Raw genomic sequence first — 22,886 nt, 5'->3', positions numbered from 1 at the left:
TCATAGATTTCAATATCTATAATCAACGTTTACTGAGGAACCCTGTGTGCACACAATTTGAGAATTAAATGTCCCATACATGACGCTCAGATCGACGTAACGATAACCTTATCTCCCACAGTGAATTGATCTTATCTTGATCATCCTATTTTCAAAGCAGCCTGTGGTATCGATAATTTTCAACCTAGTACATTTATTTCACCTAAGAAAATTATAGATTTTTGTGTACCAACCTTTTCACCTTAGATAAAGAATATTTCCTGATTCTCTGAAAATTTACCGTCTTTTGGAATATTTTATGATAAGGAATCGACCCTATGGAGGAAAAAAGTATGGGCTAAAGGTGGTGCAGTGAAGCATGCAACGTTCAGGGGATCCTGCCCTCCTGGAGGGCGCGACCACGAGGACACCACAGGGGGTGCCATCCCCCATAAACCGGAAACGGATGCAGAGGTGGATATTAGACAGGTGGCTCAGAATTTCGCGTTGGACAGGGCTGATGGTTAAATTAGCGCATGATTTCGACGGCTCGCTCGATTACACTTGGAACAGGATGTGTCACGACAAATATCGCGCAAGGTGTGTTTGTAATGTTGTATAACACTGTTTCACGCTGTTTAATGATGCTTCCTATAGTCTGTAGAAGTTTGTATGTCAATAAACAGCACCTGAAAAAGTAACAAAAATATTAGGAAAATATTACTATGTATAATAAATACAATAAATAATCAGAATGCAACACTGTCTCACGTGGTTTGATGATTTTTTGTAGAAGTTTATGTACCAATAAACAGCACCTGAAACGGAAATAAAAATGTTAATTAAATTTTGAATAAAATTGTATAAGATCAAATGATGTAAATGATATGTTTATATGATATATCATACGTATATTTTATTGTAAAATTGATTAGTGTGAAAGTTTTGAAACAGGGATTCCATTAGAGGGTATAACAGCCTACTGTAGGGCTGCAAATCGATTAAGCTTTGGAAGATGAATCGAGAGTGGGTATAAATCGATTTCACACTCCTGCTGAGTATAAATTAATAGACACTTATGGGGTTGTCTGTATTTCGAGTGGGTACCAGGATGTTCCCCGGGATTGTACCGGCTACCAGGTGTTGGACATGGGTTCCCGGGTGCAAGGATGTGCCATAGAAAATCGGTTAGGCATGGAGAGCGAGTCTTTTCGAGGAATGATGCGCTTTTATGAACTGCAATCTCTTTGTTTGCATTAAAATAATTCGCCCAGAATATAAATAGCATACTGAAAATTAAAATAAAGTATATTAAATTAAATTGAATAGTTATGATGATAGGAATCTCCACAATTTCCTCCCCTCTAATTTTCAATGTTAAATAGTAATGATAATTTTTTTTTAGCGATTATAAAAAATAAATATTACCTTCTACAGCAATGCAATTTATTCGTTTCGTATTTAGTATTTAACTTCGAATTGAGGGCACACGTGCCCAGGGGATTTGCCATTTAAATCTGGCCCCCTTTGGTTATCTCTCGATCTCGAGGATCAAAAATCCAGCCACACAATGGTCCTGCCCCAATCCTGTGTTTTTCTTTTGGATTAGATCCAGACAGGCTGCGGCTTCCGATCTTCAGATTCGATTTTTTCACAATCGATCTTTGCACCTGCACCTTGCGCCATTAAAAACTATTTCATTCGTTTGTACAATCAATTATTGATAATTCATAGTTGTAAAAAACTTTCTCTTACGCAAATTGCAAATTAAACGTTTCTGAATTAAAGCAGAAAATTATACTCGTGGGAAAGGAAAAAATCGTTTCCTAGATTTTCCCTGAAACAACAGATGGAGCGAATAATTCATCCTGTTGCAACGGGCCCTCTTAATTTGTAGCGTGTTAATTGTCTAGCCTCGGTGGATACGTTCAGTAGAAAGTTTTGTGGGAAATCGATAATGGCTCGTACTTTATATCCTGTCGGCGCTTCAAAGAAAATCTTTTGATACCTTCAAATATCCTAAAATTAACATTTCCTTCCGTTTTATCGTATATTTTTAATAGAAGAATTATTAGGATACTTTCCGGTTTTACTCCTACTTGAAGTTTGATATCTCACATTTTTTAGAACCACCACTTTTACTAGAAATTCCTCCTCCAATTTCAGACAAATTTAACTTTCTTCCTTTCTTCAATCCTTTTTGGATCTAATATTTTCGGATTTCTTTTTAAGGAATAAAATTATTACAAGTTCTCTACTGTATTATGTTGGATTTGACAGAATCTTTTTTCTTGAAAGAAAATTCAGAATATCTTCTCTTCTTTATTTTCTGAGGTTCTATATTCTTCCACAGGATCCATAGGAAATAATGAATGTTGGGGACTAGCGAGTTTCATGGTTGTCCATAAAAAGAGCATCCAAGGGAATCAAAGGTGTAACGGAGAAAGAAATTAGGGGCACGTGTCGTGCACGTGTACCGAAAACACCGTGCAAGGGTTTACTCGGGGGTTAACCACTTCTGCGACATTTGGCCTAGCCGGAGCACCGTGTAATTATGTGGCCCGTAACAGGTCCGATATGATTGCTTCTGTATCATTATCGTGCCGCAAAATTATATTATTTAATAGCGCAACAATATGTTTCTGTGAAACTTTGTGTCACGTGAAAGAAAGTTTTCCAAGCTTTGCACGATATGTACTTTTTAATATAGAGCTGTTATTCTTTAACATATTGTAGTCAGCTTTTTGTTAATTTTCTCAGTTAAATTCAAGTACGATATTTGACATTGATAAAAGTTCTAATACAATCCTTCCATTACGAATCGAATCTTCTAATCTTCTGAAGAAAAATGTCTTCTGGTTAAAAGTTTCTTTACGTAATTTCCTTTCTCTAAATTCTTTCTTAAATCCATTACTTTTCATAAAAATCCTTTTTCCAATTGTTGAATTCCTTCCTCCGATTCTTGCTATATTTACTTTCTTATCATTTCTCCTACATTTCTTCCTTTCTTTAGTTCACCAAAATCCTTTGTCCAGTTTCTATTAAATCGTATAGCCGATCCTCTTCTTGTAATTCTTTCCCAGATTCTTTCTTATTTCAATTTTTATACGACACTCGCTTTCAACCAATTTCCACCGAATTTACAGCTTCTTCCTTAAACTTCCTTTATCCATATATATACGACAACTGTCTAACATCTAAAATATCCATCTTGGTGTGCAAATTCGATTCGTAAATCTATTCAATTCGCATTATCGCTCTGTTTCTTCAATCCAGAACCTCCCTGTTCCTTATCAGATCGATGAAGAGGCGGAACCAGCAGCCAGGCAACTAGGGGTAGGTAGGCTCCACCACCAACTAGCTCGACGAATGGGGATGCAGCTAGACTTTCAACCCCAGGAATGGCTTCCCTACCGCTTTTCTCTTTCAGTTTCGACAGACTACCTGAACCAGTGCTCATCAATGATCCACACAGTTCCATTTCACATTTCTAACAGCCTAACATTCACTCAACTGTTCGATATTCTCTCTTTCACCTCAAATCCAAATAATTATACATACTAACAATACCATGTCAGTGATTTTCCTATCTTTTCTCTTACGAGAATCAATTTGAACATCAATACAGTAAATACACTGTTACTCATAAGAATTTGGTTATTAGTGGATCCGTGAATGTGGTAACAATATAACAGTTTTATCAAAGTGTACGAATTAATGCATTAACCCATTAGGTTCCAAGCACGTTTTAATTTATCACAATTTTGCAACATCTCTTCAATTTTTTCAAGATTTCATAAGATCGTAAAACCCAATTTAGTGTGAATGATGTGCGTCGAACGTCCGACTAGAAGTTTGAAGAATCTGAATTATGAGTGGAAGTGAAGAGAACGTTGTCCAGGAAGAAGATCGAGGATGAAGAGATTGGCTGATGGTTTCCTTACATCCAAAGTGGTTGCTCGGTTGTCTGGAAGAGGAATTTTGAATTAGATCACAGTATGACCAACAAGGAAGGATCGAATATATTGTGTTAAGTGTCTGGACAAACCTGGACACGTGCCCTGGCTTCCTCCTGGCACGTGCCGCTGTTTAGAAGTATTTCCTAGCACGCGCTGAGGCCACGTGTCACGTCGATGGTATCGGTGATCCTCGGGACGTGATCGAGGGTGCTTGCATTGGAATTCGCTGGAAATTTCAACAAAAACTGCCTGCTGATCCCAGTTTAATTGAATCCATTCAATGTTCCTTGCATTGAGTTTGAAGAATTGTCTCTTCTGCGTTCAGAAAACGCTGTATAACGTTCCAGGAAGCACTCAGAAATTATACAGCAGCGTCGTCCGTGATTTCAATAATCTGTTTAATATTTCCTGTATTAGGTCGAAGATATTGGTTCTTCCGCGTTCAAAGAAAACTATAGTGTCCATATAGACATGGCTTAGAGGTTGTATAAAAGCATTGTGACTGATCTCAAGGATGGTTCTTGTATTAAATTTGAATGTGGATCCCATTTGAGAGATTCTCAACTGGAAGCTACAGTGTGAAGTCAAACGTTCAAAATATCCTGTAACTCGTGATGGAAACGTTTGAATCTCAGATGAGAGATTCTCAAGTAAAAACTACAGTGTAGAATCAAATCTTCCAAATTTCTACATCTATCTAAATAGGATTAATAAACAATCTTATAAACAACTATGTAAGAGCATTTCAATGACTTAATTTGAACTAGTCAAAGATTCTAGTCACTATACCAAAGAATTTATCTGAGATACACACGTACCAAAGAAATTTAAGTATAAGACAAGCTTCTTCAAGATGTATTCTATGGATAATTTGGAATTAGACATGATGAATCGCCAGTACATGTACGAGGCTCATAGTTTCCTTGGAAATCCTGCGATTCCAGCTCTGCCACCGCATTGCGGAGCACCTACCACGGCTACGCTGCCTTCGATTCCGTCGCAGCTAGCTTCTCATACTGCTGGCAGTACTGGAAGTACCAGTGGCAGTGAAATTTATTTATATGACGAGAACAGCACCGATAATGAGAGCGCTTACAGCAGTGACCAGGAAAACCACACCAGAGAGTGAGTATTACCTGCGCAAATAAATTTTTATTAAAATTATTTTCATATTTATTTTTATTCAAAAGAGCGTTTAAGTTAGCTTCTGATATTTTGTCAAGACTGCGAGTCAGAGTAGTTTTATATTAAGAAAATTTCTTCCTCTGTCTTTCACTTTCTCGTCGCCCATATTTACACTGAATCTCACAAACATCTCAAGGATATATACAAAAATTGTCGTCCAAAGATCATAATTCCAACAAATACAGTTCAATAATACAGTTCTTCTACTATTTTGAAGGATTTTTAAACCTAACTTTCAAAGAATCTTAGAAATATCTTCAAAAATAGGTGTCTAGAGATCATTATTCTATTAAAAACAGTGTAATAATGATTTCTAGACGAAGTCAGAGCAACAGAAGGAACGGGGCAACGGGAAAAAGTCCAAGGCAGGCGGTGCAACAGAGGCAGGCTGCCAATATGAGGGAGAGGAGACGTATGCAGAATATAAACGACGCCTTTGAAGGCCTTAGGGCTCACATACCAACTTTGCCCTACGAAAAGAGACTCTCTAAAGTAGATACATTAAAATTGGCGATCGGTTACATAAAGTTCCTGAACGAACTGGTCAGAGCTGACAAGGGCAACGATCCTCTGACAGGAAACGGAGGTCTCTCGAGGTGCTCCGGTCGAGACGACACTAAGAAGGTCATAATTCGTGGTGAGGCCAATACCGATCGCACTCACATCTCCTTTCTATCATATCCACGTCGTCTTTTCCTTTTTCTTTTTTTTTTTTTTCAATTTATTGAGCTAAACTGTGATAGATTTTACCTATCAATTGGCTTAAATTGTCTTTTAGATTTACCTGTCATCCTTACAGAAGGATTTTTGTGATTTACAATAATATATTTGACATTGTTCTTTTGTTTACTCTTTTATGCAAAACAATAAATGGATTACAAACAGTGATATAAAATCTTAACTAACAAGCACATCGAATTTCGGCCTATCTGGTTTTTACAGACTTGTTTCATTGACAGTTTGTTAACAATTTTATTGAACAAGCTTTACAAGCAACCAAATCCTATAGTTCGAGTAATAAACAAGGAGAAGAGAATATTTAATTTTATTAAAATTCTGATGGTTATTTCAATAGAAATTAAGCTCCTTGATATACTAATTTTGATTAATAATCAAATTTCAGGCAGCGAGGGGAACCCATTCATTTTCCATTCTTTGTCCTGGTCTAGGAAGTCGGACATCTCCCCGAATGGGACGATGTACGCGAAAGTCTGGACCCCGGAGGACCCAAGAACATCAAAGAATGGCTCGACATTCGAATAAAGTGCTCAGGTGTTAATTATTAAGTGCGTCGAGCCTGTTATTTAGTATCTAAGGACAGAAATTTCTAGTCAATCATTCATTTTTCCTAATTTTTAATCCTACCAAAAGAACAACATTTGTTAACAAAAAAAAATTATGCTAATTAATTATCCTGTATCTCTAGTCGATTCTAACACGGTTGGACAGTATTATTAAATTATTATTGTTAACATTATTTAGTTGTCCTATATATAGACAGTATCGTTCTTTAAATTAACGTGTTAATGGAATTTCAGATAGGAATTAAATAAGAAATTCCTATAGAATGTGAAGAACATGTGTAACTTCTTTCAGTTTTTTTAGACGTGCTCAAAAAACAGCGAATCTACGCTTAGTAAATAGAGGAAGAGGAAATACATAAAAATTCTGTCAGGAGTTTTTCTCTTCTTTTAAGTAATCCATTGATTTCTCTATTGTCTGACAGAATTCATGTTATTATTGTACATATAAAGTGAGTAAAAAAGTGTAAGCAGATATTGTTTGTACGTGAAATGTGAATATGCAACAGAATGATTGTCAACGTGATTGCCATCCAAGCCAAATAAAGTAGGTTCTTCAAGTTTCAAACTGTTTCATCTTTTGTTACCATGCATTTTTTATATTTTACCGTAATTCCTGCTTTCTTCCATTCTTTCTCTTTTATTATTGAAGCAGCAGTTAATGAAGTTTACTTGGATAAGTTAAAATTCCAATATTCTGCGCACTTCCTGATAGGTGTACATAGTTCTTTTAGAAATCAATAGTCTTCCCACTGTAGCTCGTTAAAATTTAATCCGAAACCTCTTTGCTTGGTTCAGAGAAAACTGAAACCAAAATAATTTTTCTTGAAGTAGCTTTTCTTTAATTTTCAAATTTCTACAATTTCTGTCAATTTTTCAGTCTTCCAAATTTTTTATACCTTTCCATCTTCAATTTGTCTCGTTCCTCTTAATTAATTTTAACAATTTATGTTACCAAAATTTTTTCAGCGCGAAACAGACTCTATTTCATCAAATGTTCAGTCCAAGACTAATCTCTCAATCTTTTAGACTTCTTCGTATCTTCAATTTTCCTTGTATTCTTTTCCTCCATTTGATATAATTTAAAAAGTTTATTCCCCAAAATTTCATCAAGATTCAATGCAAAGTAACGTAAGGAAAATAAAGAATGTGTTTCCCGAGTGTCCAAGAAGTCGGACAAGGCTTTGAATGTAGTATTCTTCGCAACGAAATGGCGGAGGACTCCGAAAATAAAAAGGGTAGAAGCTGCGCCAAATTCTGGCGTAGAGTTCGCCTGAAAGGGGAGCAGAACCGATGTGGATGAGACAGAGAAGGAAAATCGTGGGCGGTACGTCGATATTGCGGTGTCGCGACGTCCTGCGACTCGGGAATAATGGCGTCGACGGCTGTGGATCTTCCCACGACGCGATCCTCTTTTCCCTCTTCGTTATTTCTGTACCCTGAATACGGTTTTCTACCTTCTACCCGTGCCTCACTGGTTGTTACGTTAATGAGCCGAGCCATTTACTTAAAAATAGATATCATTAGCATAATAACTAGTCCACCTGCTTTTACAAGTTTCTATCTTCCACTTACAGTACTTACGTTTTACTATTTAAAAGCATACGTATGTACAGTTAAATATGGAGTTAAAAGTGTATATGTACAGTTAAGCACCGTGTAGGGCTTGAAATTTTGCTTCGAGGGTGGAATTGTATGGTAAGCCAGAATATTGTAGAAATTGTTCCTTTGAAAATGTTTTATCCATCACTAGTTGAATTTCCTTTCTAATTTTCATGAAAATCTTTTCTCCTTGCGTCTTCTTCGTTTAAGTTTGTCTTTCCCATCTCTTCTTCTCATTTCTTCTCTTTGAAGTTCATTTAAAGTCCTTTGAAATTACAATATTTAATTCCAAATAAATGAATTGTTTAATTGCAAACAACCAATTTATCAATGATAAGAACATGACTATACTAGAGGGAATATAATTATAAATATATTATTTTATTGTGACCAAATTCTACAGTTAAAATCACATTGTTTCTTATCGAAGAGATCAGAAATTACACTTACTAGAAAGACAGTCTACTAGGTGAACTAGGTCCAACTTGGTGGAGCCGCAGCAGGACGTGGGCCGCTATCAGCTGTGAAAACAGCATTGTTTATAGACACCGTGGCACAATGAGGTGTAATTGAATCCATATTCTACCCCGTTGTATCAGGCGGCACTCAACAGAAAGCTAGCGGAACGCCCCTGGTGCCCCAGGGGGTGGTTATACTTAACGGTTCGGAAATCGAGGGTGGTCGTCGATTTGTGGACAATTAGGGGCGATATACGTGTCCCTTGGGACGAATCGAAACAGTTCCCAGCTTCTCCGAGAGTGTTCTTTCCTCTCTTCTTTGTTTTTCGTTATTTAAACAGAATTGGAATAAGTATTTTATATTTGTCGTCAAATATTTAAGAAATATGTACTTTGAAGTAATTCAAGATGCTTAATAGGTACCATTAAATATAACAGAGTACCTAGATATCTCAAGAATTTTAGTATCGTGATATAAATATTTAAAATTGAAGGGAGAGATTCTAGAATTCCTTACATGGATACATTTTAGGGTACGATGTACAACGTTAGATAGTAGATCAGTATGGACGTTGCATTCAGAGCGATGCTACGGTATTACTACATGAATCGCGAATTAATACTTTATTTGTGTGTCACTCCAGCTGCGAGGATCAACACAAGTGCGACCCTCGTGACAAGAGGGTGCTCTTAATGCGCGTCTGATACGCGGAAGGGGCTGCAGCCGCGATTCTATGGTTTGCTAATTTTCACGGGATCACGGTACCGTGACGTTCGAGCCGATTAGGTTCAACCTGGGGTATTGAACTTTCACGCCTCCCCTTAACCGCTGGACTTCTCTATGAAGATGCCCTGAAAAATGATTGAAGCTTTAATTCCATCCTTGTGAATAATAAAAATGAATATATGATCAATTATATTATTATCAAAATGTTGGGGCTCTTTGTCTTAGTTCTGATTGAAATAGAATTTCATTTTTAGATAATATGACTGAAGTAAAGAATTGGAAAATATTAGAAAACGATCGCGTTTCATATTGGCAAGAATATTAATGTAACACTTGATATTGAAAGATATAAGTGCTAAAAAATTGATGCGCCACGAAGTGGCGCGTGATAAGGGCAGGTGTATGAACACACCTGCGTCAACTGTAGATAAGACTGAACCAGTTTCAATCACCCGACGAATAGCTGTCCTTTTATCAGTTATTAATCTTATTTACTTTTGTAATCATCGCACAGAAAATACTAAGAAATACTGTTAGTATACGATATACTGCCAATCACTTGCTATCAGTATATCAAATGCTAAAACAAGTTGCATTAAAGCTTCAATGTTTCAAGGAGAATAATTTACCCTTTCAACTTGAAACATTCGTATCTAACTCCTTAATTTACAACGCCCAGCTTTCTCTTTTCCTCTATCCATACTCTAAAAGAAAGGAGTACAAATTAGTACAGAACAAAGCATGAGTAAACCAAAGGAAACAGGAAAATATATCAAATTCATAGATAGTGGTTTGAATGTAACCTGAGAGCAGAATTAACAATGTTACATCGACAGACAGGAAGCTGGGGTTCCATTACACATACTGGGGGGTGTTCTGAGCAAAAGAGAGCATCCATCCACCCTTCTGCTCCCCCTCATAGATTCCAGCCCCACAGGCTGAAAATTGGGGCACGCAAATACCTGGGCAGCTGCGTGCTCCAGGGTGTTTTCCGAAGTTCCAGCAAAATCATCGACCCCTGAACAACCCTGTCGGATCATTCTTATCCTTGTAGCTTTCCCTAAATATTCTCCACGCGATTGTACAAGTAGACAATGTAACACTTGATTTGATCGTCGTTGGTGGACGATTAGAAACGGTAACAATAACGAACTGGGCTGGCTCTTCATTAATTTCTTCTACTTTGTGCCCTGTATTCTTCGACAATTTTCTTCTACATATTAATTATTTCCCAAATTGCATTTGGGTTGCACAAGTAGGATTTAATAAACCAGATTGCGAAAATAGGATTATTTCAGTTCAGTTTAACTGAAATTTAGAAGTGAAGAGATGAGTTTATGCATGAGATGTAGGTACTGTTGGCATGAATGAATGAATAAGTAACATCTTTAGGAGTGGAACATGTAGACAGATAAGAATCTGAAATCCATAGGTGAAATCCAGCGTGAAAACTCGGGCTCGATGAAATCCTATTACTTTACATTGGACATTGTTCTGCTGTAATGCGAAACTGGAGCTTCCCCTCCCCAGAAGATGATCTAAAAATACTGACACGTGAAAAGAAAAGACACGTGCAATACTTTTGCTATATTCTCGCCTTTATGTTCTGTAACATTAATTTTTTAATAACTTTTGCAGAAAAATTGAGGATTAAATTAATGTTATAGTAACGGGCCCATTGGTGAATTTTCACCTCTGCTACAATTACAATTATTTTGTCAGACTTTAATATAATATATATTATATTACAGCGGGATTTCCCGTCCGGAATGTTGGGAAAAGTCCCAATACACTAGTCCAGACTTTTACTATAGCCGCCCTTAAGTAATAAAAATAAGAAATAGTCTTAATGTTCCAATCTGACTTTAGGACGATGGGTTTGGTCTCGACGTGATATGGCAGGTCACCGGACCTAGCCACGGTCACGGGAGGGACATGTACCTGACAGAGGTATGAAATGATTATATGGCTCTCCTTAAAAACAAAGATTAACCCGAGAGGCGGGGACAGGAGTACATAAGGGCAGCCTCTTTTAGATTAAGAGAGTTAGAGTTAGAGTGTTAGAGTCGTCGGACGAATTGCCGATCGAGTGATCCGAATCGAGCAGTACGTTGATACTTGTCCTCCCGTGGATCGTGGATTCGTTATCGAACCTGAATTCGTTGTCACCATCATCTCGACCATCCTATTACCATTACTCATAGCCTCTTGTAGTGTCCACATTCGTACTGATAAATATTGGCTACATTCGCGACGGTAAAGTAAGTAAAGGTTCATCGAACGCCCCAAAATGCCAACCTGACTGCGACATATATTTCTCTTGGGTGAATTTTTACCCATCGTACAAATTACCAACTAAAAAGCGAACATCTCTATAGAGAAGTTAATCGTCGACTTTAACATTAACATGGAAATTATTCATTTTCATTGATTTATTTAATTTACGTTGAATATATGAAGAGGATCAATTGGTTGTTTCTGGTAAGAGAGTCTTTCAGCTTTATCCATGAAACATAGCGTATTCGTACAGTCTCGTGTAATATTGATTCGTCGGAGACGAGGTCGCAGGTGAGCCTTCCCACGATCGTTGTCCGGCACTGAGGCAAACGTCAGGGATTTGTCTGGAGATAGCCATCCATGCCTCCATAGACGAGTAAATATACGCTTTTCCTCTTTGTTTCGGAAGAAATCAACAAACTTTCCATTCTATGTTCAAAATGTTCTTCGACAGCCGCTTCAAACCAACTAAAAAGTATATTTCAAGGTATATTAGTTCATAAGTAGGTATTCCTAAGAAAAAATACATTTACTCTAACAAATAAGTAAAATCTAATACATACTTTTATATCTGAAAATAATTCTAATCGTCCGGTCTGTTCTTTGCTAATTTATATTTTTACCAGTATTATTTTGTATGATAAATGAAGAAATTGCTACTAATACTGATATCTGAAACTGAACGGAGCAGCTGTAGCTCTCAGAAGGTACCTTCTCCAAATAATTACTCCTCCTATTAAAGGATCCATAGAGAAGGAACGGAAGGATCTGGAAACAGGAGATGCGTCGGTCCAGTGAAACGATGCTGTCGTCGTTTACTCTTCTTTTATTACATGCTTCCGTATGCACAGTTACATTACAAAATCGTATCGCACAGTGATTTACATCCCTGGATTCGGAACCGATCCACGCGACTCCGTGACGACGCTTCTAAATGAATCGTGTGCACCAATGACAAACGAAACTTCCAGCTTTAACTTTCTTGATCGATGGACGAAAAAATATATATATATATATATATATATATATATATAGAGAGAGAGAGAGAGAGAGAAAGAAAGATTTGAGCGTATGATTATACAACGTTGTTGTCAGAAGCGTCGTCTTTAGTCGAGTTAACTCCTTTTATGAGCTCTCGTCCATCCCTTGCACCTGAGGAAGGCCTTCAATCCTCTAGATTCGACAGGGTAAAATCTTAGCAGATGTACATATAAAAGTGAAACTTTCTAGGCATCCAATTCGAAGCAGAGAGCCTAGTCTCGTTGGCGCTGGTTCTCCTGAATTTAAGCCAGTGGCTCTTCTCACTGTTCGACACACGTGCTCTTCACAGTATTATCATATTTTGTCCAATTTAAAATGACAAACTTAAAAAGACATATATGTAGCTTTCACATATAGATTATTGAGAATTTATTAGATAAAACTGAACATCTGAATACTTACATTTTCTTCAAATGTATTTTTCAAGACACTTCTAACACATTCTGAGGGTCGGTTTTCATAATAATAATAATAATAATAATAATAATAATAATAATAATAATAATAATAATAATAATAATAAAATAACGATTCCTTTAGAACTGAAAGTCTTAGATCTGGAACCAAAGAACATATAAAGATAAAAGTTCTAATAAATTAAAAGCTAAAATTAAAATTCGTCGATTAAGCAGCGCATAAAACAAAGTAACCGAGATAGAGCATTGACAGTGTTAAACTCAGGATGCCCCTAGGAAATGGACAAGATTTCGGTGAATCGTTACACTAAACGCGTTAAAAAAACAATCAGCCTTTTCTCACGTTAGAAAATTCAGTTTTTTTTTCCCCTGTGTGGAAACACATATGGCATTTCGATCGGTATGCTCCTTCCTTTATATCCTTACACGGGTACAATAATAGACGTACGTAGTAGAGGACAGTTTAAAGGTAGCTAGCCACGGAGCAGCCCCGGATTTTTAGCTGCTCATGCTTGTTTCTCACTTGAAAATATACAAAAGACTACCGGAGGACGCGGCAGCCTTTGAAGTGTCCTCGTGATTACACCCTTTTTTTTTTATCTTTTTACATAAAGCTACCGCTTTCTACAAATTGCCAGCTGTCCCAAGAACGTGGCCGTGTTTGACCCTTGACCTTTTTACAATATCTAGCACACAGTACGCTTTATATTTAACTGGCGCGTTTCTTGGGAAAACCAACAAGTGCATCGAGACAGATAAGTGTTTGTCTCCTTTCCATTTTCCAGTTTCTTTTCTCTTTCTCTTCGAGTAGAATTATTTTACAATATGAGTTGCTTGTTTCTGTTCGCTCGTCCAGAGATTGGGAGGGATATCAGCTAACTCTCGTAGAAAAATGAAAACACGCTTCACAAACGGCGCCAAGATTGGTTCACTTGCACACTTATTTTTTTTTCTTTTTTAATTCTTTTTTAACTGTCCAACAGTGACTCTTAGCGAAGAGATCTCGAGTATCAAAATGCTACGGGTACGATCTGTGCCAATATTTCGGCCAATCAAAGCATTGCTGCCGCCTGGACATTGTGGTTTCATGATTTACAAATGCCTGAATGTCTCCTAACGCCAGTTTCTTGACAAACAAAAGTATCGTACGCGGGACTAATGGGTCCTGTGTATTCCATTTCCACTGTACTCGAGCAGCCTCCAATTTATCGTTCGAATAAATAGATTTTTGCTCATTTGTTTCTCGCTGATTCGTCTTTTGGAACAATTAATTTGTTCGAGAACATCATCGTGAGCATAATAAGTTCTTAATATCAACGAATCTAATGATACATCTAGCCTAAACGCATCAACTCTTGCGTACATAAGTATATACGTACCAAACATTTAAGTTACAATTAAACTACAAGCGAATAGAAAATCCTAATGGACAGAGCCACATTGGGTTTATACAAAATTTATCGGAGAAACATCTTTATCAAAATGTCTTGGTACAATGTTCGTCCAAAAGGTTTCAGCGACTTTGAGCGCAAAAACAATTTCCTTTTTTCTTGTCTATTCTGTATAAATCCAATTGCGGCCCAGAATTAGAGAAGACTTTGGTCAAATTAAAGTGAAATTTTCAAGCGACAAAAATCTCCGACAGTCGATCCACATTGGATTTAGGAACACAATAATTTATTTGTACACGAATAATTGAAAAGTGAACACAAAATTAAACGAGAGCATGGAAATGTCGAAATTAGGGAGCGACGTTCTGTTCAATTTACGTTTGTTTCCTTTTATCATCTTCGATCGAGAAAAGGTTTCATTAAGGCGATTCCAGTCCCAAAATCTCGAACAACTTCGTTTTCTAATACGTTGCTCGAGTTTAAAGGGAGTTCAATGATTCGATTGCAAAAATTTGGCACGGTCTGCTGTGTGTAAAAATATTATCATTAACTGCTCTCTGTTTCAACACCACACTTAATACACGCTTTGTTCTCGCCTCTCTCTCGCCCTTCTATCGTACCGTATATTATCTTAAACATACAGCGATACTACATTGAAATATAATAAACGCATAAAATACTCTTCATCGGTATAAACGCATTGTTGTCTTTGACAATCACCCGACGTTTTGGAAACCCTTTAAAACTTTTGACTAAGTCATCAGTCATTAATACTCCTTTTTTCATTTACAACAGAGAACACCATATCCATATGGTACACCTTAAAAGATTCAAATATTAATTCATTTATACATAAAATGAAACTTCTAAGAAGCTTGAAAAATTATAATTAATTTAATTTTTTAGTACTTTTGGTATTTAAGTACTATGAAGTAACGAAGAATGTAGTATAATAGGTTCGTTTAGGTTCCAAAATGTATGATAACTAGACTACGAATGTTAGTGCAAATTCATATTTTTATGAATAGGTATAATTAAAAAATTGGAACTTAGGCAAAAGTTTGTTTAATCTAATATAAATATTTTATATAGGTTTGCATATATAAATTTGAATTTATGCATAATGCATAATGCATTGAATGAATACATAAAAATCTTTAGTGATATAGTGTTCTATGCAAGATACAATCGAGGTACACGAAGAAAACTCGACAGAATTTTAGTAAATCGATTTTCCCTGAGTGGTTGCGTGCTATTCTGAACGCTTGGTGTCCTCATGATCTATCACTAAGTCGTATTATCAACGCGTTTATAGTACAATTTAAGCCTAAAGGTTCCTCTCGGTTCCCTTTAAAATCATTCGCCTATCTTTCCTCATCGAGAATCGTCTTTCCGCAAAAATAATACTTTCCGATCAAGAACACAACGTGGTAACGTTTTACGAAATCTCATTTCCTACTACAGAACAAAATGTATTAGTATACAAATCCTTACTAGCTAGGCATTAAAGACGAAAAAGAAATTCATGAATCTATATTAACTTTAAAACAGATATTCTTTTCAAACGGAAAGACAGATTGTTCCATTTCTAGCAATGTTACTATTCACTTATTAATTTTCAATTTATCAATTCACTTATTAATTTTTTATTTTGGTGAACCGAGAGACAGAAAATTAGTCTCCCCATAATAATCATTTCCTTATTCTCAACGAATCGAATATCATTCATACAAATGCAGCTCTTATACTGAGCAAATGTCCTTTCATGAAAATTTTCATAATTCAATTATTTAACAATGATTTTTTTTTTTGATTATGCGTCTCGTATCGACAAAGGTCGAAAATTCAATATTCTTGATAGTCTAGTCGAAGTAAACTGTATGCTGCCATCGAGAAAGACAAGGTACAACAAAAAACAATCGCAAATGAACTCTCTATGCGAAAACGAAGCGCGTGTGCAACATTCTGTCTAGAAATAACTTTAACCGTTTCCTCAATTTCCATGTAACGGTCGTAGTTCGATCATCCGCTCTGAAGAAACCATTAAAAACCATCATACTATAAAGAATTATAACTATTCGATCCGTTTCACGGCCATCTTCATTGATGGAAGGCAGTGCTCGAGTTATATATCTAAGTATATAATTTTACATGTATAAGATTAGAATTTACATCGGTTCCAGCCGTGAGACGGATCAATTACGAGACATTTACAAATTTAATTTTAAAGATGTAGTCATTTTTGCGAAGCGTCGACAGTGGTGCGCTAAAGAGAACCCGGGAAACGAGTTTTCGTTTGTAAGATGGCGAAAATGAAATGTCTTCGTAGAAAAGATGGGTGACTTTGCCGTACCACTAGACTCATACGCAATTTTCCTTTTTTTTTCTTTTTTTATATAAAATGTACACCTACTTCGTACCATTATTGCTATTCGTCGCGATAGATTAACTTATAGTCTAAAATTTGTACATCTGCGGATTTACTGTTTCATCATACGATGTCGATGACAATGATGAATGATGATGATGATGTAAAGATTGTCTCAGACGTGCTCGATGACGTGCAATCAAAGGAAAAAACAAAAAGAAAAAACGTATCTCTACTTCTAGATTGCTTCTTTGTTCGAATTTGCAAGGCCTCTGTTATCGCGATTATATGTAAAGCTTACATAACGTTTGAACTGACAAAACTGCTCTCGAAAATTCGCCAAGTAATGATACAAACATACATAACGCGTGTATTCGCACGCAATAAAATCGTGAATTACAAGTATCGATAAATGCAAATATTTTCTTCCCGCTGTGTAGAAACTTTCTTTAGTTAGTATGCATTAATCTATCGAATTGATCACACTGTATCGAGCAGAGACCAGTCAGAGATCGAACCAATCAGCAAAGAAGCACGAAGGACAAACGACTTCCCTGTGTTCGTGTTTTAAGGATGGTAGCACGTTTCGGTCGGCGATGACAGGTCATCACGCCTACTATCCGATGCAGTATATTCTTCCTTATTTTCCATCTATCTTCAGCTGGGTTTTCCAGGTGGTCCATGGCTGGGTGGAGAAGGTCCATGTGAATGAAGGTTATGAACATTACCTACTTGATTACTTGCCAAACTGGACATTGTGGGTTGGTACATTGAAGGTATGTAATTGCTCGACGACTGTGGCACTGACCTGAAACATATCAAAGCTCCACCTACTTTCCATGGAAATACGTTTAGCTATATGACATTTTACTCAATAGTGCAGTTTCCAACGCCACATTTTAACTAAATCAAATATTGCAAGCCAAAGAAAATAAAAGTGTCGATTTTTACCTTGGTACTCCGCGTAGAGGATCTGGTGTAACGGACGAATTCCTGACCACACCAGGATTACTAGCTGGTGCAGGGGAGACTATATTACTAGGCTGTCCTTGGTGGTACGCGCTTCCGGCCGGGCTGTGTCTGTTCACATTAATTAGGAAAAAATAAATTCTGCAGTATCAGTACGCGTGATACTGAATACAGGACAAATATATTACCTGATCGTTGGACTTGGCTGGGGCGCGACTAACGACGTCCTGTGTTGATACTGTGAAAGTGAAGCTGCAGCTGGAGGTGACGGATCCGGAGGCAGGCCATTTTCTAGTGTCGTAGAGTGATTACTGGAGCTCGAGTGTGGCATGTACGTGTTATTTACTCGTGTTTCCCTGCTCACCCTCGGAACAGGAGCCGCAGCACCTGGTGGGACTTCGGGATGTGAAACATTAGGGTGCGATGGGTTGACTGTTGGGTGTATGTTATTCACTATAATTTAAGACGATTAAATTTTCAAATGATTATTCCAAATACTAAATATGGAAAAATTCGAATAAATTACCTGGGTGAGCACTAGGCTGGGATGTCAGAGGGATTGCAAGTCTAGCGTTCACAGCCAATAAATGATCTCTCCTTTGCAAAAGACTATTTACATGTTCCTCTAACCTAAGGTTCTCTGCTCTCAATTGGTGAAGACACGAAAGTAATGAAGCGACTGTGGAAAGAATTTCAGGTTTCAAGAAACTTTTTATTTAATCCATCTAAGCGTTAGTAGATCAAACGAGCTGGGAAGCAACATACTTCGCATTTTGGTTAAATACTTTTGGCATACAAATTCATCATTGCAAAAAAATACCGTAAAAAGATGATTCATACACTACTTTTTAGTTAAAAATCCCCGACTTCACCAAACCCAAGCGACTGTAAGCATATTTTTCTTTGCCGTACACTCACTGTCAAAGTGTTGGGCTTGCTCCATCAGAAATTGGCTTCCTTGCTCCCATTGTCTCTCTAAAAGTTGGTCAAGCGTTTGGGGTATTGCTCCACCGCCCAAAGAACCGGTGCTGGTTGTACTAGCGTTAGTGTTGGCGTTGGTGTTGGTATTGTTAGTGGCATTAAAAACCGAAGAAAATGATGTAGGCTGTGCACCTGTTTGACTGGATCGTATCTGTAAAATAATATATTAGGATAAGAACACAAAATCTCAAAATAGAAATTTTTTCCTTGTTTTATTTTATTTCGAAGATACTTACAGATGCAATCACTCGACTATGTAGCTGTGGGCCAACCAAATTCGTTGTAGGATTACTAGCTTCTGTAAAAATAGAATGTGCTTCAAGTTCCTGGGAAAGAGTATCAGACATTTTTTGTGCCATTGTGGAGGTTGGGTTCAACTGATTTCCTAGCATATGTGGTGCACTAACTCCATTCTGGAATCTAGTAGATATTGCAAATTAGCATATGTACAGTAATATAAAACACTTTATTATAGCAATCATCTTTATTTCTTACAATTTTATATCCTTCTCTTCTTTTGGGTTTGTGAGAGTAGGAGTACTGGATGCAGAAGGCGTTGGTGTTATAGAAGCAGCGCTGGCGCTTTTCCGTTTCTTTCTTCCAGGCCCACTACTGCTCATACTCTCAGAACCAGGACTGCTGGGTGGAGATTCTTTGACAGTAGGTCCCATGTTGTTTGCAGATCCAGAACCAATATTACTAAAATGACCACCGCTCAATGTTGGTCCTTGAATAATTGATGGTATAGGTGCCACAGTTGCAGCAGGTGGAGGAGTTTGATGATTACTTCTTCCCCCTCGTTTAGACGTTGTTACCACTGCACTGCTAGATACTGATGTCACCACGGAAGAAACTGGTTGGGACTGTTGTTGTTGCGTCTGAGACTGTATTTGTGGCAGTGCTGGTTGACTATTTGATGATCCACGTTTCGGTTTTCGAGCCTTTTCTTGCTTATCTGACGATTGAGAACTGAGAAAGCAACGAAATGAATATTTATTCGGAGGTATTGAATAACTGTATTTTTGTGCGGTCTTGAAACTAAGAATACTCGAAAAGTTCTGGAAAATTGATTTGTTATATAAAATTCAAAACAAACGGACCGTTGCGCACTGCCATTTACATCACGTTACTCCTTTTCTTCGTTCGTTGCCCTTGAGGCCCCTTGAGGTAGAAAAAACAAACATAACCTCAAAGTATCCTTAAAGCTACAGACGAATCAGAGGACGTCAAGAAAATCACAGTCGTTCACAATAATTTCTGTCAGAATCCGATTACGATTTACATCACACAAAAGCGAAATAAAAAATTCTCCTGAATTCATTTTTGCATTCGTACAACTTGTAACTCGTCGTCGCGAACACATTCCAATCGCCACGATGTTTTTCGGAGATTTTACATAACGCAGTCGCATCCTTGATGAAACGATATTTTTCACAGTACCATAAATCCATATGTAACAAGATTTTTTCTACCTGAATGTTTTTTACGAAACGCAAGAAGAGGTTAAAAACAAAGAGGCTTGTTTATCCAGCTAGTCAGCCATTTTGATACCTCCTGTTTTGGCGCGCATTTCAAATTACCCGCAACACTCACGATTTTTCTTAATTTTAACTTTTCTTTTTATATTACAACTACATACACGTATGTTACAAATATAATTATATTATATAATATTAATATTAGTTAAAAGGTTTCAAATGATAATAATAATTATTAACGTTACTAGTAAATGTACATTTTACATATGAAAAAATATCAGTATCAAAATTTAAATGTAAACTTACCGAGATCTCTTAACAGGTGCTTCTTCAGACATAAATCTTTCAGAATTCGACATAGCACTCGCCCTCGGTTCCGTAGTAGCTGCGGTAGTTATGATACTCTGTTGCAATTGTTGGTATAACGTTGGAGCACTTGTCACCACACTCTGTACCGTATTGGACAATGAAGTCGCAGTCAATGGAACAGATACGACTATACTATTCGATGTGGTTGTTGGTGATTGAGTAACAACCGATGATTGGGATTGCGTTACTGCCATTATCACAGGTGTAGTGGTCACTTCAGTGGTGATTGGAGTACTTGATGATGACTGAATGGGGCTCTCTACCTTTAACTTGACAAAAAACTTTCAAAATATGAAACATATTGAAACACAAAGTTTGTAATGAAAATTATCGTACGAATTCTTATTTACTTTTTTCGACTTTTCCGGCTCAGTGTTCGTACTCAAACTTGTCGCTTCCGTTATGGTTGTCTGCACGTTATTGCTTGATACAGCTTGCTGTACAACAGAACTCACAGCAACCACAACCGAACCGCTGGCTTCGGAACTGACTGATTGATTTGAATTTTCATTCCCTATTACCGTCGGCGTTCGCGCCCCTGTCTTTCTTTTTTTACTGTGGCTCGAAGTTTTGTTCGACGACGAGGAGTTCGATTTCGTTTGTCCACTATTTTTGTGACCGGAGCTCGAGTTCGATCCGGATTTAATGGTAGCGGCGGCCACCGCGGCAGTGGTGGCCGCGGTTCCGTCATGTCCGAACACACTCTCCGATTGGGTGACGATCGTCTCTACGAAGTTGGAAGTAGTGAATTTACTGGAATTTGTTGTGTTGTCTTTGGGTGTATTACGGCCGCTACTGCTCTTGTCGTCAGCAACGCCATTTATTTCTAGACTTGGACTAGTATTGGATTTGTTTTTAGAATTTGTAGCTGATTTGGAACTTGAACTCTTTCGTTTACCACTTGACGAAGATTTTATCGGAGTCTCCGCTTCCTTTTCAGGAGATGAGTCTGACGAACCATTATCAGCGGGTATTGGCTTATAAGGTGGTATTGTTTTTACATTACCACCTTTTTTCTGTAAGTGAAACGATCAAATTCTTACTGGAATCAATCGATTCGATTTCGTCGAGATTTTGGTTTTAAACAGTATGACACATACCAATTTTGAGTAATGATGCTGACAATATCCACAGTATTTAACATTATCTAGATAATTGCCAGCTTCTTCACAGAGCAAGCCAAGAGCCTGAGCACAAGTAACATGAAATTGCTGCCTGCAGCCAGTCTTGTTGCACTGCATGCAGGCTCCCACATTTGCTCTACTACCCCTTCCTTGTTCCTCACAAATATAACATGACTGTAACAACCACATTACATACTTTATATTAAATAATCATTAACAAGTCTATCTTAATTTGGGATATCTTTACCTTACTGAATCTTTCAGATGGTATCAATTGCAAAATAATTGGTTCCATTGTTGTCACGTTACCAAACCTAACTTCAGGTATATAAAGTGCACAAACCACATGTGCCCATCCAGCCTGATCGGTTCTCTTAAGAGCACCATCTCTGCTCGGACATAATTCGCAGCGCTGCAAAACAATTTGACACCCAAGTAAACAATGTACTTTTTTCAGGGCAATAATTATGAAACTTACTACACGGGCACTACGTTCCTGCGACTCACACTTCCTGCAGTACCATGGTCCCGTAGGTACCGTAACGATACCATAACAAGCTATAACAACATTAGGATGTAACATTACAATTGTATACCCTCAATTGTAAGCATACAACTCTATGCAGAAGAAGAATCAATGTAACAAACAAACCTTGGTGTACAGCAACTGTACAACCTTGGCCATCACAATACACCAATGGATTTTCAGTCCAACCCCTCTCGTCAGAACACACGCAGCACCCTCCAAGCATCTCCTTCATGCTGTGTTCCAAGCAATTCGGAAGACGAGACTAGCATGAGGAGCTAGGCGAGCCGTAAGCGGAGATGTAACGCGAGGTAACCTCGCTTTCGCAATTGCATCCTGGCAATGTGCGATTCTCAACTCGTTTCTTCTTTGACTATTCTCCTCGATGCTTGTGGACACGCGTGACGCATTCAACGGTGAATCGTGGCTTGGAATGCGCGACCCCACGTTGCCCGTTGCCCGCACGATTCCACACCGTGGGAACACGAAGCACCGAGACCGAGGCGCTTTCAGAGTACCGTGCACCGGCTGTTCTTTAAAGAAATACCGTTTCGAAACGTGCTCGAACGGTTTGTTATTTACAACGGCGCTCTATTTGTTTCGCTGTTCGGCCATCTTATTTTGTTGTTGCGTCTTGCGTGCGCACGCGTATCCGCGCGCTCTACCGCGAAAATGTTAGAGCGTGTTCAAAAATCGGCCGACGTTTACTTTCTTTATAGTAGCTTCTTTCCGTCC

General features: G+C 37.7%; 2 protein-coding genes across 9 annotated transcripts; one reads left to right on the top strand and one right to left on the bottom strand.

The window, feature by feature from the left end:
• Positions 1-4,451: 4,451 nt before the first annotated feature.
• On the top strand, positions 4,452-6,992 carry LOC126874718 (pancreas transcription factor 1 subunit alpha-like). 3 transcript variants are annotated; one of them, XM_050637078.1, is made up of 3 exons: positions 4,452-5,063; positions 5,441-5,760; positions 6,247-6,992. In XM_050637078.1, the coding sequence occupies exons 1-3, from the start codon at positions 4,792-4,794 to the stop codon at positions 6,384-6,386; spliced, it is 732 nt and encodes a 243-aa protein (XP_050493035.1). In that variant the 5' UTR covers positions 4,452-4,791; the 3' UTR covers positions 6,387-6,992. The 3 variants fall into 3 exon arrangements, with proteins under 3 accessions (XP_050493035.1, XP_050493034.1, XP_050493033.1); XM_050637077.1 differs by having other exon boundaries at positions 5,423-5,757; XM_050637076.1 differs by having other exon boundaries at positions 5,423-5,760.
• A 5,306-nt stretch (positions 6,993-12,298) lies between these two features.
• On the bottom strand, positions 12,299-22,805 carry LOC126874602 (zinc finger protein zfp-1-like). 6 transcript variants are annotated; one of them, XM_050636846.1, is made up of 13 exons: positions 22,278-22,805; positions 22,104-22,183; positions 21,873-22,037; positions 21,602-21,799; positions 20,852-21,517; positions 20,439-20,782; positions 19,150-19,623; positions 18,891-19,074; positions 18,586-18,805; positions 18,200-18,352; positions 17,862-18,126; positions 17,656-17,784; positions 12,299-17,389 (listed from the first exon to the last, which is right to left on the bottom strand). In XM_050636846.1, exons 1-13 carry the CDS (start codon positions 22,384-22,386, stop codon positions 17,362-17,364), a joined length of 3,015 nt encoding a protein of 1,004 aa, XP_050492803.1. In that variant the 5' UTR covers positions 22,387-22,805; the 3' UTR covers positions 12,299-17,361. The 6 variants fall into 6 exon arrangements, with proteins under 6 accessions (XP_050492803.1, XP_050492802.1, XP_050492799.1 ...); XM_050636845.1 differs by having other exon boundaries at positions 12,299-17,512; positions 17,862-18,069; XM_050636842.1 differs by having other exon boundaries at positions 12,299-17,512; positions 22,278-22,802.
• Between the last annotated feature and the right edge of the window lie 81 nt (positions 22,806-22,886).

This window comes from Bombus huntii, chromosome 16 (assembly GCF_024542735.1).
Source record: "Bombus huntii isolate Logan2020A chromosome 16, iyBomHunt1.1, whole genome shotgun sequence".
In the NCBI taxonomy this organism is placed as follows: domain Eukaryota; kingdom Metazoa; phylum Arthropoda; class Insecta; order Hymenoptera; family Apidae; genus Bombus; species Bombus huntii.
Note: the sequence above shows the minus strand (reverse complement) of the source record. Positions and strands in the feature narration are given on the sequence as shown.

Coding starts and splice junctions, on each gene's coding strand:
- LOC126874718 (XM_050637076.1), top strand. CDS start 4,792: ATGTATTCTATGGATAATTTGGAATTAGACATGATGAATCGCCAGTAC. Junction 5,064..5,422: donor CAGGAAAACCACACCAGAGA/GTGAGTATTACC, acceptor TATTAAAAACAG/TGTAATAATGATTTCTAGAC. Junction 5,761..6,246: donor TAAGAAGGTCATAATTCGTG/GTGAGGCCAATA, acceptor ATCAAATTTCAG/GCAGCGAGGGGAACCCATTC.
- LOC126874602 (XM_050636842.1), bottom strand. CDS start 22,386: ATGAAGGAGATGCTTGGAGGGTGCTGCGTGTGTTCTGACGAGAGGGGT. Junction 22,038..22,103: donor AGGAACGTAGTGCCCGTGTA/GTAAGTTTCATA, acceptor ATTGTTTTGCAG/CGCTGCGAATTATGTCCGAG. Junction 19,624..20,438: donor GCACCTGTTAAGAGATCTCG/GTAAGTTTACAT, acceptor TTGCTTTCTCAG/TTCTCAATCGTCAGATAAGC.